At 39.7% G+C, this 15,418-nt stretch overlaps 1 protein-coding gene across 1 annotated transcript in view; it reads left to right on the top strand.

Annotated features, from left to right (window-relative positions):
* The window catches only part of LOC141305341 (uncharacterized), a 587,365-nt gene that overhangs the window by 117,843 nt on the left and 454,104 nt on the right, over positions 1 to 15,418 (top strand). Inside the window, exons 3-6 of the mRNA XM_073832457.1 lie at positions 1,326 to 1,938; positions 4,454 to 4,676; positions 9,007 to 9,207; positions 9,351 to 9,856. Of these exons, the coding sequence (XP_073688558.1) occupies positions 1,326 to 1,938; positions 4,454 to 4,676; positions 9,007 to 9,207; positions 9,351 to 9,856 (1,543 nt within the window). The remainder of the gene's footprint in view (positions 1 to 1,325; positions 1,939 to 4,453; positions 4,677 to 9,006; positions 9,208 to 9,350; positions 9,857 to 15,418) is intronic.

Raw genomic sequence — 15,418 nt, 5'->3', positions numbered from 1 at the left:
AGAACCTTAGATGGGGTCAGCTGGCACAACAAAACTGACTTCTATCCGTAGAATTGTTGAGTAGACAGCTGCGAAAGAAAAGGTTTCTGAGTCAGTATCAAGCCCATGTTGATTTGTTTGTGAAAGAAAAGTGCAGATCTACTGAAAACATAATATTCACATAAATAGTAAATTTATAATAAGAACTGAAAAAAATAGCATTAAGTACTGGTGGTACCACCTATTTTAGCAGAAATAATAAACACCAATCTATTGGTACTAAAACCAAAATTACAAATTTTTCACTGTTTATTTCTTGATCATTTCAATAAATGGTTTAAGTTTGACACTGGATTACTGCATCATGGTATACAAGCCTTTGCAATATTCAGTGGACAAAAAACAGGCATAAAAACAGCCAAACTATCACTTGCCTTACTTTTACCTGAACCGGGCGTATGTCTAAAAATGGACATTCTGTTGTGTTACCACAAACGGGCGTATGATCAAATATGATCACACCATTTTTTTTACCACATCGTTCACTAATTTCTAGAAATCAAACGCAAACAACGTCTATATCACCATATAACACAACTATTCAGCTATATAATGTGTGAGTTTCATTGACTTACCATTGTGCATTTCGATGCTTTCTCCGTTTTTGTGGGACAAAGTAGGAGCGTAAATCAGCATTTTCTCATTCCGGAAGCACGCTGAAGTTTGAAACGCCCCAGACAACTTCCGATTGGTCAGATGCCATTGTGTCGCTATCCGTGACGTAGACTAACATCCGTTGATTGGCTGGGACAAATCCATGTGCTTACACGATCTCATACAAAGGAGGCAGACGCTATTGAAAATGTTCGATTAAGTGATCAAATATGGTGCCTCGCCCTATAAAGGGTTAATAGAGTCAGATCATCAGCAGTATTTGTCTCAATGAGTCTGGTCTTCATTTACCATTGGCTACTTGGTGAAAAGATGCCAATAAGCCACAGATTTTAAATGTACAATCTTTATGTTGTTTTACATTCAATTTAATGTGAAATAGTTTATTGTCAAATAGTTAGTTTTTTTAATTAATTGGCAGCACTAGTCTAAGTGTTTTGATGTCTGTTGCTTTGTGCCATTAAACTGCTGTTAACTTACATTTTTCTTATTTGAGCTCAGACCTGATGGCACTGAAAGAGGAGAGTCAAGAACTCAATGAAACAGAAGAGAAAGATCAAAATGAGGAACATGATTTCAAAACTGAAGAAAAATCAGTTAGTTGCTCACAGAATAAAAAGACTTCCTCACCAGAAATAAATAAGAAACCACAAAGTACAAACCTTAATTCTAACATGAGAATTAACACTGGAGAGAGACCTCACAGCTGCCAACAGTGTGGGAAGAGTTTTACAAAGAAAAATAACTTTACTGTCCACATGAGAGTTCACACTGGAGAAAAGCCTTTCATCTGCAAACTGTGTGAGAAGAGTTTCACATGTAATAGAACACTTAAGACTCACATAAGAAGTCATTCTGAAGAGAATCCATTCCAGTGTGATCAATGTGGAAAGAGTTTTACTCTGAAATGTAATCTATATAGCCACATGAGAATTCATACTGGAGAGAAACCTTACTCCTGCAAACTGTGTGGGAAGAGTTTCTCACGAAAAGGAGTTCTTAAGACTCACATGAAAATTCACACTGGAGAAAAGCCTTTTACCTGCCCTCAGTGTGGAAAGAGTTTCACATATAAAGTAAGTCTTAAGATTCACTTGAGCATTCACACTGGCGAGAAACCTTTTACCTGTGAACAGTGTGGAAAGAGTTTCACACATAAAGTAAACCTTAAGGTTCACATGACAGTTCACACTGGAGAGAAACCGTACAAGTGTGTTCAGTGTGAGAAGAGTTTCACACGTCAAAGCAGCCTGATAAGTCATGTGCAAACTCATTCTGGAAAGAAACTGATGTTTTCTTCAATGCAAGAAGAGGTTTAGAAAATTAGCAATTTCTACAATCATCTACACATGCCTTTTGAAATACATTCAATTGTAGTACTAAAGTACCAAAAGTAAAGTATCAAAATTACTAAAACATTGTTCAAGTGTGTACTGAGAAAAAAAGTGTGTGAAATCTAGTCAATGTTCACACCGGAACTGAATGTGGATTACATCTGGTCACCTTCATGCATCCTTCATATCCTTTTGATTCACCACAAGGCTTTTTTGTTTTGTTTTTGTACTTCTGAGGCCATACCAGACCATTTGCTTTACTGCAGTTTCAAATCTTAAAATTGTGACTATGTAGAGTATGTTACTCAATTCCATGTGTTGATCTCTCTGAATCAAAATATTACTAATAATAATAATACAGCATTTTTTCTGTTGCTTAATTACACAATTCGGTCATTTTTAACAATACACTGCTCACACAGTGAGTAAAACTATTCAAAAATAGCTGTACAGACAGTTCAGGGAGCCATTGTTGATCAGGAAGCTCAGAAAGCCATGGCAGATCATGGAGCTCAGGAAGCCATGGTGGATCAGACAGTTCAGGAAGCCATTGTGGATCATGGAGTTTGGAAAGCGGTGGCGGAGGGGCCCGGCCCCTACGGCCGGAGTCATAACCTGGGGGTCATTAAGAAAACATACTACACAACAAATAAAATATTTACATTAAATTCTAACAAATGACAAATGTTACAGCCACACAATACATCATGTTTATAAAATATCTATACATTCCTACATATAAATTATTGCATACAACACCACCATATACAGTTGATCAAAATAATAGCAATGTGACTAAAAAAGTGAGTAAAGTTCAAAATCATTATAACTTTTATTTTAGAACACTGCCAATTCTATTCTAAATCAAAACATGAAGAAAAAATGTTCAAATTTGTTATTACTTTACTGAAAATGAAGAAAAATAAATATTAAGCTGTTCAAAATAGTAGTAGTGTCTGCATTTTACTTTACAAAGTCAAACATTTACTGTATAAACTGAAAACATGTTGTAGATTTAGCTTTCTTGTGAATCACTGAACTTATATTTTGTTGTATAACGAGAACTGCTTCACAGCTATGTTGCACAGAGTCAGAGTTGCACAGAAACTTCTGGCACCTGTGAACAGGTATTCCAGCCCAGAACGAGACAGTCGCTGCGTTCGAAACCGCATACTTCCATACTATATAGGAGGCAAAAAGCAGTAGGCGAGCAAAAAGTATGTTTGAATGTTCAGTATTCATAAAAGAGTAGGCGAGAATTAGTAGGCGAGTGCACTAATTCTCGCAAGATTCGGACGAACGTCTACTTAAAGTGCGTTCGAATATGCCTACTTACCTACTATATAGTAGGAAAAAAGAGTATGTGAAGAAAGATGTACGTTCGAAAGCTCAGTATTCATAAAAGAGTAGGCGAGAAATCCCCGGATGTCCTACTGCTTCAGCCCAGATTCTGAAGTGTTCATCCGATGCACATCATCGAACGTGATTGGGAACCACAACGAGGGTGTTTACAAATGTATTACAAAACCAAAAAACGGTTCCCTGTCTTAAAATCGTATTTGTTGCACTGTATTGTAAACTGCTTTATGTAGAGTTCACTGTTGTCAACACTGCTTTAGATGAATGTAATGTAAATAAACACATGTACATATAGTAACTAAACATGAGTTATCTATTCCATTTGTCTATTAGTACTGTTGATAAATTCAGGAGCATTTGTATTGGATAAAAATCCAATTAACACAACAGCTACCTCACAAATATTGTGTGGTGGAGCAGGACCTGAAAGGAAAGGTAACAGCAGCATTTGTGGGGAAAAAAGTAAAATCTGTAACTTAATATAAAGTTGGGTAATTTTGTTACTTCTAATACAGAGATCTAATGACATTGTGCTGTTAAAATGATAGCATTTGTATTGTATTTGTGCATCTTGGTATGATCAGAAATGTATGCAGACCGGTGTGTGCAGTGAGAAAAGAGAAATAAACAGCAGCATCCTGGAAATGGTCTAGTGCCATCGATGAGACCCTCCATCACTCCACCTGCCCTCATTTATCCATGTTGCTGTCAGTAAATAGAATATAACTGTTTTATAAATATATGCATTAATTAATTACTTGATTGGAAAAAAAACATGCTTGTTTTACTAAAAATATAATTAATTACAGGTCAGCATTTATCATTGTTATTGATCAGTGCATTTTAAGGTAATGCAACCCAAAATGAACCCAAAATGTTTCCGTTATACTGCAATCAGGGACAGCTGTTTCTTCAACATGACCATAAAATGAACAAATTTCATCAACATCAAAATATTTATAGAAAGATTAATTGAACCTGTCGCTCCTATGTTTTAAATTGTTGCGCCTGTTATAACGTCATTTGTCACATGACAACGTCAACATGGTGTAAGACGTGCAGATCACATCCATTGAGTATACTTATTGAGTATGCGGTTTCAAACGCAGCCAGCCCCTTCAACCGAAGTAATGCTGCCCATGATGACAATCACTTCCGCTTCCTCAATTTCAAACTGAATGTCTTCACTCAGTCCCAGCAGAGGAGCCACTTTTTCAAATTTGGTTCTCCGGGTTGTTGTCAAGTACAGACACCCAGCAAACTCTCTGGTACTCAAATGAGACAACTTGTATGTGGAACCAAACGCTACCTTGTCAATGAACCTTTTCACACGTGAGTTTAAAATATTCTATCTAACCCCAAAGATTGAGTCTTTTTTAGGGAGACCGTTATTTTAGAATGTTTCGCATTACTGTTTCCATGGTGACGCGTCATGTGACACACCGCAGCCACAATAGCACTGTAAGACACATGGATCGCTTTTTTTTTTAGTTTTCCCTTTTTTATCATTAATATTTACAAGCATGCTCGCTATATTATGAAATATCTGATATTCCGATTTCGAAATATGTGCAAGTAAATGTATTTAAAAGTCCAAACACGCTGAATGTTCGTGCTGAATCTGAGCTGTGGGATTTACAACACGCAAATGCATCCTCTCCTCCCGAAAGACATTAAACTAAGTCTCTGGTGAGCTGGGAGAAGAGGAGAGTGAACGTTATAGTTACCTACATAATCTGTATATGATATCAATAAAATATGTTGTCAGAATATATTTGTAGGATCATTATTGCCGCTTCCATAGACATCAGTGTGTATTTTACAAACTATAAATGCATGGTTTTCCTAGTACTTATGTGTATTTAAATGTCGGAAACCTAAAATAAGCATTATATGGTTGAAAACACTTAATGGTTGTGATAATATGACAAGCACTCAGCGCGTCCGATCTGGCTCAGAGCCAGCCAAAGCGTCAAAACATATTTGAATTCAGCAGCTGATCACGTGATGCGGCAAACGTTCGAATCACACCGGTGTGATCGTACGCTTCAGGGTCCAACCAAGACAAATCACACCGGTGTGAGCGTACGTTCTAAAGGGTTAAAAGATATACAGGTGCATCTCAATAAATTAGAATGTCATGGAAAAGTTGATTTGTAAGGAATAATTGATGACGAAGCGGAGTGGCCGTTACACCTCGGGTGTGCATTATTTTCGTAGAATTCTACGTCCCGAAGTCAATTATTCCGCTTATACTACAGTTACCACACCTCAAGACATCGATCAAATGATATATTTCAAGACATTCGTCCCGTTTTTATCCTTAAATAGCTATTGTGAGTAGGATTAATTTCTTACACAGCTCATTCAACAGCTTCGTTGCTAGTTCCAAAACGTCATTTTAGAACTAGTAACGACGCTTGGGCTGTTAATAGCAAAATAATGCCGTTAATAATGAAGTTTAGACAGACCGACAGACAAGCAGACAGACGGAAAGAGTGAGGGAGAGAAACTAAGTGTATGACTTTACCTCTCTCACGTCTGTGTCTCTCAAGGGTGACTGGCAGCATCGTCTCTACTAACAGATAAACTTTAAGTTCATTTTCTTCAAGACCACGCCGTTGTTATGTTACCTCGCGTGTGAGAGCTGTCATGTCGTTTTTAAGTTGTTAATCGTCAGAGCAGCGCTAACAACATTAGCGCGAATGCTAACGCGAGTGCAAACTGTAACGTTATGTGTGTGCGTCTGTGAGGTGAGTGAGAGAGGGCGAGAGAAATAAGAGTTTGTGCTTTCCGTACATAATAAAACGTAATATATTGTGGAAAAAAACATGGAAATAATCTATCGTTTTTATCCTGATGTTTACTGTATTTATTAGTTTGGCCAGTGTTATCGTGGGTTTTAGTTATTTTGCTGTTTTGGGCTGTAAGGACCTTTGAAATAACTGAAATCGTATGGCGAAGTGATATAGACATGTACTGCGGTCTAAAGCTACCTGGAACTACGTTCGCCGTGCGTTTCCCTGAATATAATGCACACCTCTAGAACGTTCGTCAGCCAATCAGATTCAAGCATTCAACGGCCCTGTAGTATAAGTGTAGGTAATTTCCATCGCTTTATGCTTAGAATATTATTTTTGTTGAAATTAAACAAACGAGTAAATTACTATTAAAACAATTATATGGTTGTTAGTAGGGCTGGACCAGAATATTCAAATCGAATATTCGTTCGGTGGGTTGGCATTCGATTTTAAATTTTGAGATTCAATATTCGTTTTTTTTTCATACACCTTGCATCCCCCGCAAAACGATTCTCATTTGCGCTTAAATATGAATGAAGAAGATCAGACTGCTGCACCACTAACACAGAAACAGCAAAAAAAAAAAAAAAAAAAAGAGAGAGAGAGAGAAATTGAGTAATATTTGAGAGACACTATAAAGTACAGTCGGGCCCACTTAAATGGTTTAAGCAAAACTAGGGCTGTGACTGTCGTAATGACAACTGCGCCTCTGCTTTAAATGCACGCATAGGCTAAAGCTGACCGCAAAGCCCCCGCAAAAATAATTACCATGAATGTGTCGGGGAAAAAGTAGGGAGATATTTGAATTATTTATTAAAAAACTAGTATTTGACACAAAGATGAAGTTGACGATCCTGATGCCATTTGCTCATTGACACGGCTTTAATACCTAAATGCATATGCATTAGGATTATAGCTATTGGAAGAGTTTTGTTTTCGATTTGAATTATTTAAATTATTTTTTTTTACAGTTTCGGATGATATATTAGTCTTACCTTTATGAGCAAAAATGAAGTTTCACATAGCGCTGGCTGGCGCTTCCATGTTCTGCAAAGCGTGCTTATAACTATGGGTTTTAATTGAAATCGTGATGACTTGGTCGTTACTTTAAAAAACAAAAACTTAAATTTAACAAATAAAAAGTGTTCCAAATATATGTCTAAATTAACTTTATAACCTAAATAAACGAAAATAAATGTAATCACTTTGCTATTAAAAACAGCAGCTGTGCAATGGGGAAGAGAAAGAGAAAACAGACCGGTTCCAGTCGGACTCGGGCCAGTAATTCTGATGAGCTGTCGGAGAAGGTCCGGGCGAGGTTTTAGTAATGTTTGCAACGAATGTTTCTTAAATAGCCGATTTAACATTCTTATTTAGGCTAGATTCATATTTAAATGTATTATTTATTTGATTTATTTTAGCGTTTTGTAGGCTGATTGTTCACTGACTGAAGTGCTCAAATAAACACGCACGTTTGTTAATAATGTTTGGGCCTCATTTATTTTGGGTTTCAACATAATATACATAGGCTGTGTATTTTATATAGGCTTATATACACAAATGTTATATATAATGTATATATATATTTATTTATAAATAATTTAGATATGAATAATTTATTTATATATAAACACCGCGCCATTTTTTTCGTTCTTCTTTTATTTAAATAGCCTACCCTTCACGGTGCCAGTAATTACTGTGCTAATTTCTGATTTGGGAGTGATTTGTTTGTTAATATTTTTTAGGCTACCTTATTAAAAGTATTGCACTTAACAGACCTGTGTGTTTTGTATCATTAGCGCAGTGTCCGTTCATGAAGCATATAAGCTCTGCCTGCGTGAGGCGCGTCGCATCCAGCAATGTTCTATTACAATTTATTAATTCTGAACGTGTGGTGTGTCCATATTGCACCAAAATGCAACACTGCACTCCCTTGGGTCCACAGCAAAAATCATTTGGATGAACTGTTCTCGACATAATAAAAATGCAAACAGAAAGACATACAGAGATTCCTGCCTTTATTAGAGAGAAGAATATGTTCAGCCCCTCCCACCGAAGCTTCGAATATTCGATGTTGATTACTACCGAAGCTTCGAATATTCGATGTTAATTACTACCGAAGCTTCGAAGCTCAAAAAATGGTATTCGGACCAGCCCTAGTATTTTCGAAAAACATTTACAACTTATATACTTTTTAATCTCAAACCCTCATCTTGCTGAGACAAGACAATAATTTGAGGTTAAAAAGTACAGAAATTGTAAACATTTTTAGAAAATAACCCATTTTTTTTCTAGCTAAGACCTTTTTTTCCTTGGCTGTGATCAGCTAGAGCCCTTTGAAGCTGCGTTTTTGAAGTTCAAACTCGGGGGCACCATAGACGTCCTTTAAATGGAGAGAAATCCTGAAATGTTTTACTTAAACTGTTTCCTTATGACTGAAGAAAAGACATGAACGTCTTGGATGACAAGGGGGTGAGTACATTATATGTATTTTTTTTTTTCTGAAAGTGAACTACTCCTTTAAGATGACATTTTTACACAATCATTATTAGTTTTGATTCTGTAATTTTTTTAAAAGTGTTTCTAGCCATCCAAGCATGCTTATTTGCCTATGTAAAGGTGCATAACACAAACTCAAAATGTGAATAATAATTCTACTCCATAACGGATAGCATAGTGCTATTCAACTGGGCTTAACATGTATTTGTTTTTGTTTTTTGCCTTTGTCACATTGTGACAGTAAAAGTGGAGAGTCAAGATCTGAATGAAATGGAAGAGAAAGATATAAAACATCCTGATTTCATAACTGGAGAAAAACCTTTTAGTTTTTCACAGATTGAAAAAAATTCCTCTCAAAAAAGAGTTCAGAAGACTGGAACTGCAAGTCATTTCTTCTGCCAACATTGTGGAAAGAGTTTTAGTAAAAACGGAAACCTTAAAGTCCACATGAAAATTCACACTGGAGAGAAACCTTACACCTGCCAACATTGTGAGAAGAGCTTCCTAAGAACAGAGGATTTTAAGAGTCACCTGAGAGTTCACACTGGAGAGAAGCCGTTTGAATGTGGTCACATAAATCAACCGTTTCTAATCATATGAGGATTCACGCTGGAGAGAAGCCTTTCATCTGCAAACTGTGTGGAAAAACCTGGAATCAAAAAGAAAAACTTCACATGAGAGTTCACACTGGAGAGAAGCCTTTCACATGTGATCAGTGTGGAAAATGTTTCTCATACAGAGAAAGCCTTAATATCCACATGAGAATTCACACCGGAGAGAAACCTTACATCTGTCCTCAGTGTGGAAAGAGTTTCACGGTTAAAGGAAACCTTAAGATTCACATTAGAAGTCACACGGGAGAGAACCCGTTCACATGCAATCAGTGTGGAAAGTGTTTCAGAAATAATTTAAGCCTTAATAATCACATGAGGATTCATTCAAGAGAGAACGGTTTTAAATGTCATCAATGTGAAAAGAGTTTCACAGACATGAATCACCTTAAGGAACATGTTGAAATTCACATTGGAGAAACGCCTTTCATGTGTCATCACTGTGGAAAGAGTTTTACACACAAAGCAAACCTTGAGAATCACATGAGAGTTCACACTGGAGAAAAACCTTTCACCTGCCCTCAGTGTGGAAAGAGATTCACGGTTAAAGGAACCCTAAAAGTTCACATGAGAATACACACAGGAGAGAGACCTTACAAGTGTCTTCATTGTGAGGAGAGTTTCATATATCAAAATGACCTGAAAAACCATTTGCAAAATCATGTTTAGACAACAGAGTGATTCATTGGATTACCCTCTTCTCATTTCTTCACACATCTACAGCTATGGAATTATGTTAAAGGGATAGTTCACCCAGAAATGAAAATTTGATGTTTATCTGCTTACCCCCAGGGCATCTAAGATGTAGGTGACTTTGTTTCTTCAGCAGAACACAAACGAAGATTTTTGACTAAAACCGGTGCAGTCTGTCAGTCATATAATCGAAGTGGATGGGCACCAAACCTTTAAAAGTAAAACAACACATGCACAAATAAATCCAAATTACACCCTGCGGCTCATGAAGATAAAATGTATTAAATGTAAGTCCAACATGTGAACATTGGGTCATTTATTTTGGTTGAGTCCACAGATTTGAAAGTTCTGTTGTGAATGGTTTTGTTTTTATTCAAGGGCATTTGAGACTGATTTTGCCCATGACCCCATTGTTGACCTATTAGGCTGGTCTTCATATTTGGAGGCCCATGGTCCCAATCAGACTTAGGCAGTTCAGTGTGTGATGACAATAGCAAAAAAGACAACATATTCTGTGTGGGATGTGAGTTTATAATGTCTAATAAGGTAATAATGTAGCTGGCCATAACTGGATAAACACTAGTAGTGTAAAGAAGGGATAGGAATGACTTGGTTGGCTGGTAATATACTGTATTCGCTACAGGATGTCAGTCACGACTCAGGGAGACAGAATCAGGTTGATGTAGGTTTACTTGGATGATTAGGATTCAGAATCAGCATGGTATGGCATACAGGGATTTCTTTCTGTAGTTCCAATTTACACAGAAGGCAATTAGGAATATATGGATGTGGTTCTAAATGAACAAAAAGAAGGAATGATTACTAACTGCAATATTATCATCCCAAACAATACAGTATTATACTCACATGCTAAGATTGGGATGATGTTACACGTATAGTATATATACATTAGCAATAGAACAGCAGTTCTCTATAAAGTAATAAACTGCAGCCACTGAATACAAATGATTACAGAATGGCTAGTCACCGTAAATAATCACTTAAAGCTAGACAAACCCTGTACAAATGATATCCTTCATTATCAGTCATGATTAGCTTAGCATTAGGCTGCATCGTCACATCACAACATTAAACAGTGACTAGAAACGATCTCAACGTAACATTAATAACAACAGTGCACTTACATATCGTCATTGACGCACACCAACTAAACCCACATTAAGGAATGAACAGAACAGCGGTAATTTAGCAGGAACCAAGTGCCAACAGTCCACACCTGACCGGAGCTTATGGCAATATCCTCATAACGCAATCGCAGCTACGGCTGATGCAACACTTGCGTCTAAGATAAATGAGGGTATACTGCCACACACTGGATAAAGTGGGTAATGCGAATAAACTAACTATATACATACTAGTTTAATTGAGGGCCTTCTGTACAGCCGCCCCCAAATTTAGGCACTAAATTTGTTAAATGGCCCACAAATAAGTGGTATCTGTGTCATCAGGAATGGCAGGAAGTACAATCATCCTGGAAACTGGTCTGGTATAGGTCCGTCCCTTGATTAGCACCTCCGCAGTTCTGATGTGCCCATCCGCACATGGCATGACGTTGGTGACTTTTCCGATCGACCACATAGCTCTAGGCAACTGAGGGTCTACCAGCATAACAATGTTTCCAATGGCAATGTCTTTAACATCCCTCTGCCATTTAGATCGATTCTGCAGATTGGGTAGATAGTACTTGATGAACGCAGACCAGAATAAGTCAGTCAGGATCTGACTGTGGCGCCATCGTTTCCGACTGATCATTTCGCTTTGAGGATATACAACCTGTGGGAGAGAGCCATCAGGCCGCCCCATGAGAAGGTGATTTGGGGTAACAGGATCAATATCTGAGACATCAGAGGAGAGGTATCCAAGAGGTTTGGAATTCAGTATTCCCTCTACTTCAGTTAACACTGTTCTGAGGACTTCCTCTGTGACAGACTGAGCACCGACAGTGGCATACAGAGCTGATTTAACAGATCGTATCTCCCGTTCCCATGCTCCTCCGAAGTGAGGAGCTCCAGGTGGATTGAAGCGGAAGTGAACTTTCTGTTTCGCTAACTGTAGCTGTAACTCAGGGGACATACTTTCAAAGGCTTCATGCAATTCCCTCTCCCCTCCCTTAAAATTAGTCCTTTGATCAGACCAAAGTTCGAAGGGTGTTCCTCGACGTGCCACAAACCTCCTGAATGCCATGAGGAAGGAATCAGAGTCAATACTTGATAGTATGTCTAGGTGGACACACCGGGTTGTCAAGCACTTCCAAATTATTCCCCATCTTTTCTCTACTCTCCGTCCAATCTTTACAGAGAAGGGCCCAAAGCAATCCATCCCTGTGGAGTAAAATGCAGGCTTAAATAGCTGAAGTCGGGCTACAGGTAAGTCTGACATTTGTGGGATTTCTGGGTTGGCTCTCCATCTCCGACAGTCAGTGCATCGAAACTGGTAATTGCGGATGGCCTCTCGGCCACGCAGAATCCAAAACTTCCTCCTGATTTCCGCTAGGACTCTCTCAGGACCTGGATGTTTCAACTGGTGATCATAATCTTGAATTATGAGTTTGGTAAGGGCATGACTGGGGTCAAGGACAATTGGGTGCTTAGTGGCTATGTCGAGTGCCGCAGCTCGTCGAAGTCTTCCCCCTACTCGAATAACATCCATCTCTTTGTCCAGCTCTGGACTCAAGGTGAGTAGTTTACTGTTAGAAGGGAGAGGTTTACCTTGTTTCAGGCATTGGTAGTCATCAAAGAAACTATCCCGTTGAGATGCTCTCCACTGAAGTATTTCTGCTTGTAAGAAGTCTCCAGCGGTTAGTGGCTCTCCGCTCGCCGCCCCATGAACACATCGTGCAGCAGCTTCCAGTAATTCACTGTAGGTTGTAAACTGGTTGGCATCTGGAATGTCTGTGTGGGAGGTTACTGCATTTAAGGCATCCATGAGTTCATCCTCCCACTGCAGCCAGTTCTGCAGAAGTTCGTCAGGGAATAGAGGATCGTCCCATTCTCTTGGCTTAGCCCACAGTTTCTGGATCAGTATTTTTGCCCTGGTTGTGTAGGGGAGAATGAAGCCCAGCGGGTCATATTGACTGGCAAGGACTCTATATAAGTTACGCATTGTGGGTGGCCCATATTTTAAGGGACGGTGCTTGTACCTAAGAGTGTCGGTGGGACAGTGCCAGTGCAGACCTAGAGTGGATTCACAAACTTCCGTTTCCTTTTGTGACAACCACAGTTCAGTACTGGTAGACTGAGCTTCTGTAGGTAGATGGCTTACCACTTCAGGTCGGTTTGAAGCCCACTGCCTGATATTAAATCCTCCGCTACCCAGCAGCTCTCTGAGACGGTCAATCAGCTCTCTGGCCTCATTAGCTGTGTTCAGGCTCTGAAGACAGTTGTCAACATAGAAGCTACTTTGAATAGTGTATTGTAGGTCATCACCCGACTCTGTGTTGTCAAGGACATGTTTATGCAGGGCGTAAGAGGCGCAGCAAGGGCTGCAAGTAGTGCCAAATGGGAGCACCTGCCACTCATAGATGTCTGGCTCTCGGTCTCGTTCCATATCTCTCCATACAAATCGCAGAACAGGTCTGTCTTGTTCCAGAAGTCGAACTTGATGGAACATTCCTTTCACGTCCCCACTCACTGCTACATAATGCTCCCTGAATCTTATCAGGACTCCAAGGAGAGACGGACCTAGTACTGGGCCAGGTAGTAGGGATTCGTTTAGGTTCATTCCTTTGTACCGGAAAGAGCAGTTGAAGACCAGTCGATTTTTGTCATTATGAGTGACCATATGATGGGGTATGAACCACCTCTCAGAGCACTGTGATGGTTTGTCTGGATCCAGTTTGACCACATAACCTTCCTCAACCAATTTCTTGATCTCCGCAGAATAAGTCGCTGCTCGTTCTGGGTCTCTCAGGAGATGCTTTTCAGTTCCACGAAGGAGTGGCATTACTGCTTCTTCAGAGGAGTTAAGACAAGCCATGCTGGGTTTACGTAACAAGGGGGTAGCGTACCTCTGGATGCCATTTACCTCCACTCTCACAGTTCCTTTGTTCAGGATTTCCAGGGCTGCCTGATCCTCTCTGGAGCGAGTAACCTGTTTCTCATTACGATAGGGGAGAATGTCCAGTTCCCATAACTTTGCCACATTTCTCATCAGCTCTGTTTGATTGGATTACAAAGATGTGAAAAGGACCTGCCGAGGATGAAGAGGATTCAGAAGGAGCTTTGCTGGGCCCTGTAGTGTCCAACCCAGTCTTGTTTTGATGGCGGCTGGCCCGCCAGGGGGTCCCAGGTTAACTGGCGCTATTGGGGTAATTAGATGAGTCTGATCGGCACCAATCAGCAGGAGTGGGTGAATCTTTTCAAAGGACTGGATAGGGAGACCCTTTAGGTGTTTGTACCTGCTTACAAGGGCTTCCATAGGATAGGATTGTTGAGCTAACCCTAGGTGGTCAGCTGTGAAGGCTTGCTTGATTTGGTATGTCTTATGCGGTTGGGCCACTGGAGAGATGCTGAATGAAACCTTCGAGCCTTGCAGTCGTGACACATTCTGATGGATGGTTCTGATGGATAGCTCTTCCTTTTCACCTTTCAGATTCAGTTTCTGAGCTGCTGCAAACAACAAGATGGTGCGTTCGGATCCGTCATCTAGGATAGCATAAGTGTCCTAAGTACGATTACTGTATCTGAGTAAAACTCTGACAACCTTGAGAAGGACCCGGCTATCTGTTCCAGGTTTATCCAGGTATAAGGTTTCTGCAATGGAACTTGATGCTGGAGAAGTATCTTTGACTGACTTATAATTGATGTCATGGAGTATCAGCAAATGTTTCCCTTTACACTTGTTACAGGGTTTCTTCAGGTTGCACTGTGCCGCTAAATGTGACCTTCCGCACTTCCAGCAACGTTTGTTAATCTGAATCCAGTGCGTCACTTGTTCAGTAGTGAGCTGCTGAAAGTTGGCGCACTGACTAAGGAAATGGTCTGCATTCTCACAATAAGGACAATATGCTTTACTTTTCACCTTGTTCTCTGACGAAGAGGCAGGTTTGATTGAGGAAGTTGCATTCGTAGCAGGACTGCCTGCTCCATGCAGCACAGTAGCTGGTCTTGACCTCTGATCTTTGTGTTTGTCATGCTTTTGCTTTGGCCATCCCTTTGTCTGAATGTTTCCCACCACATCACTACTTTGACACCATGATTCAGCTTGCAACCATTTGGAGAACTCTGGGAGCGTAAAGCTTGAAGCTTGACTAGGCAGCATTTGTCTCCTAAAAGCAGCTCTTAAATCAGGTGGCAGCTTGGTCAGCAGGCGAACTACGTGAGAACCACACCTCAATTCGGCATCCCCATCTGGTCCCAGGGATTTCAGCAGTCCTACCAGGGCTTGAACTTGTAATGCAAACCTTTCGAAGGCTTCAGGGTCTCCTGGACGGACATCTGGTGCATCCATT

This window comes from Garra rufa, unplaced genomic scaffold (assembly GCF_049309525.1).
Source record: "Garra rufa unplaced genomic scaffold, GarRuf1.0 hap1_unplaced_002, whole genome shotgun sequence".
Taxonomy (NCBI): Eukaryota; Metazoa; Chordata; class Actinopteri; order Cypriniformes; family Cyprinidae; genus Garra; species Garra rufa.
Note: the sequence above shows the minus strand (reverse complement) of the source record. Positions and strands in the feature narration are given on the sequence as shown.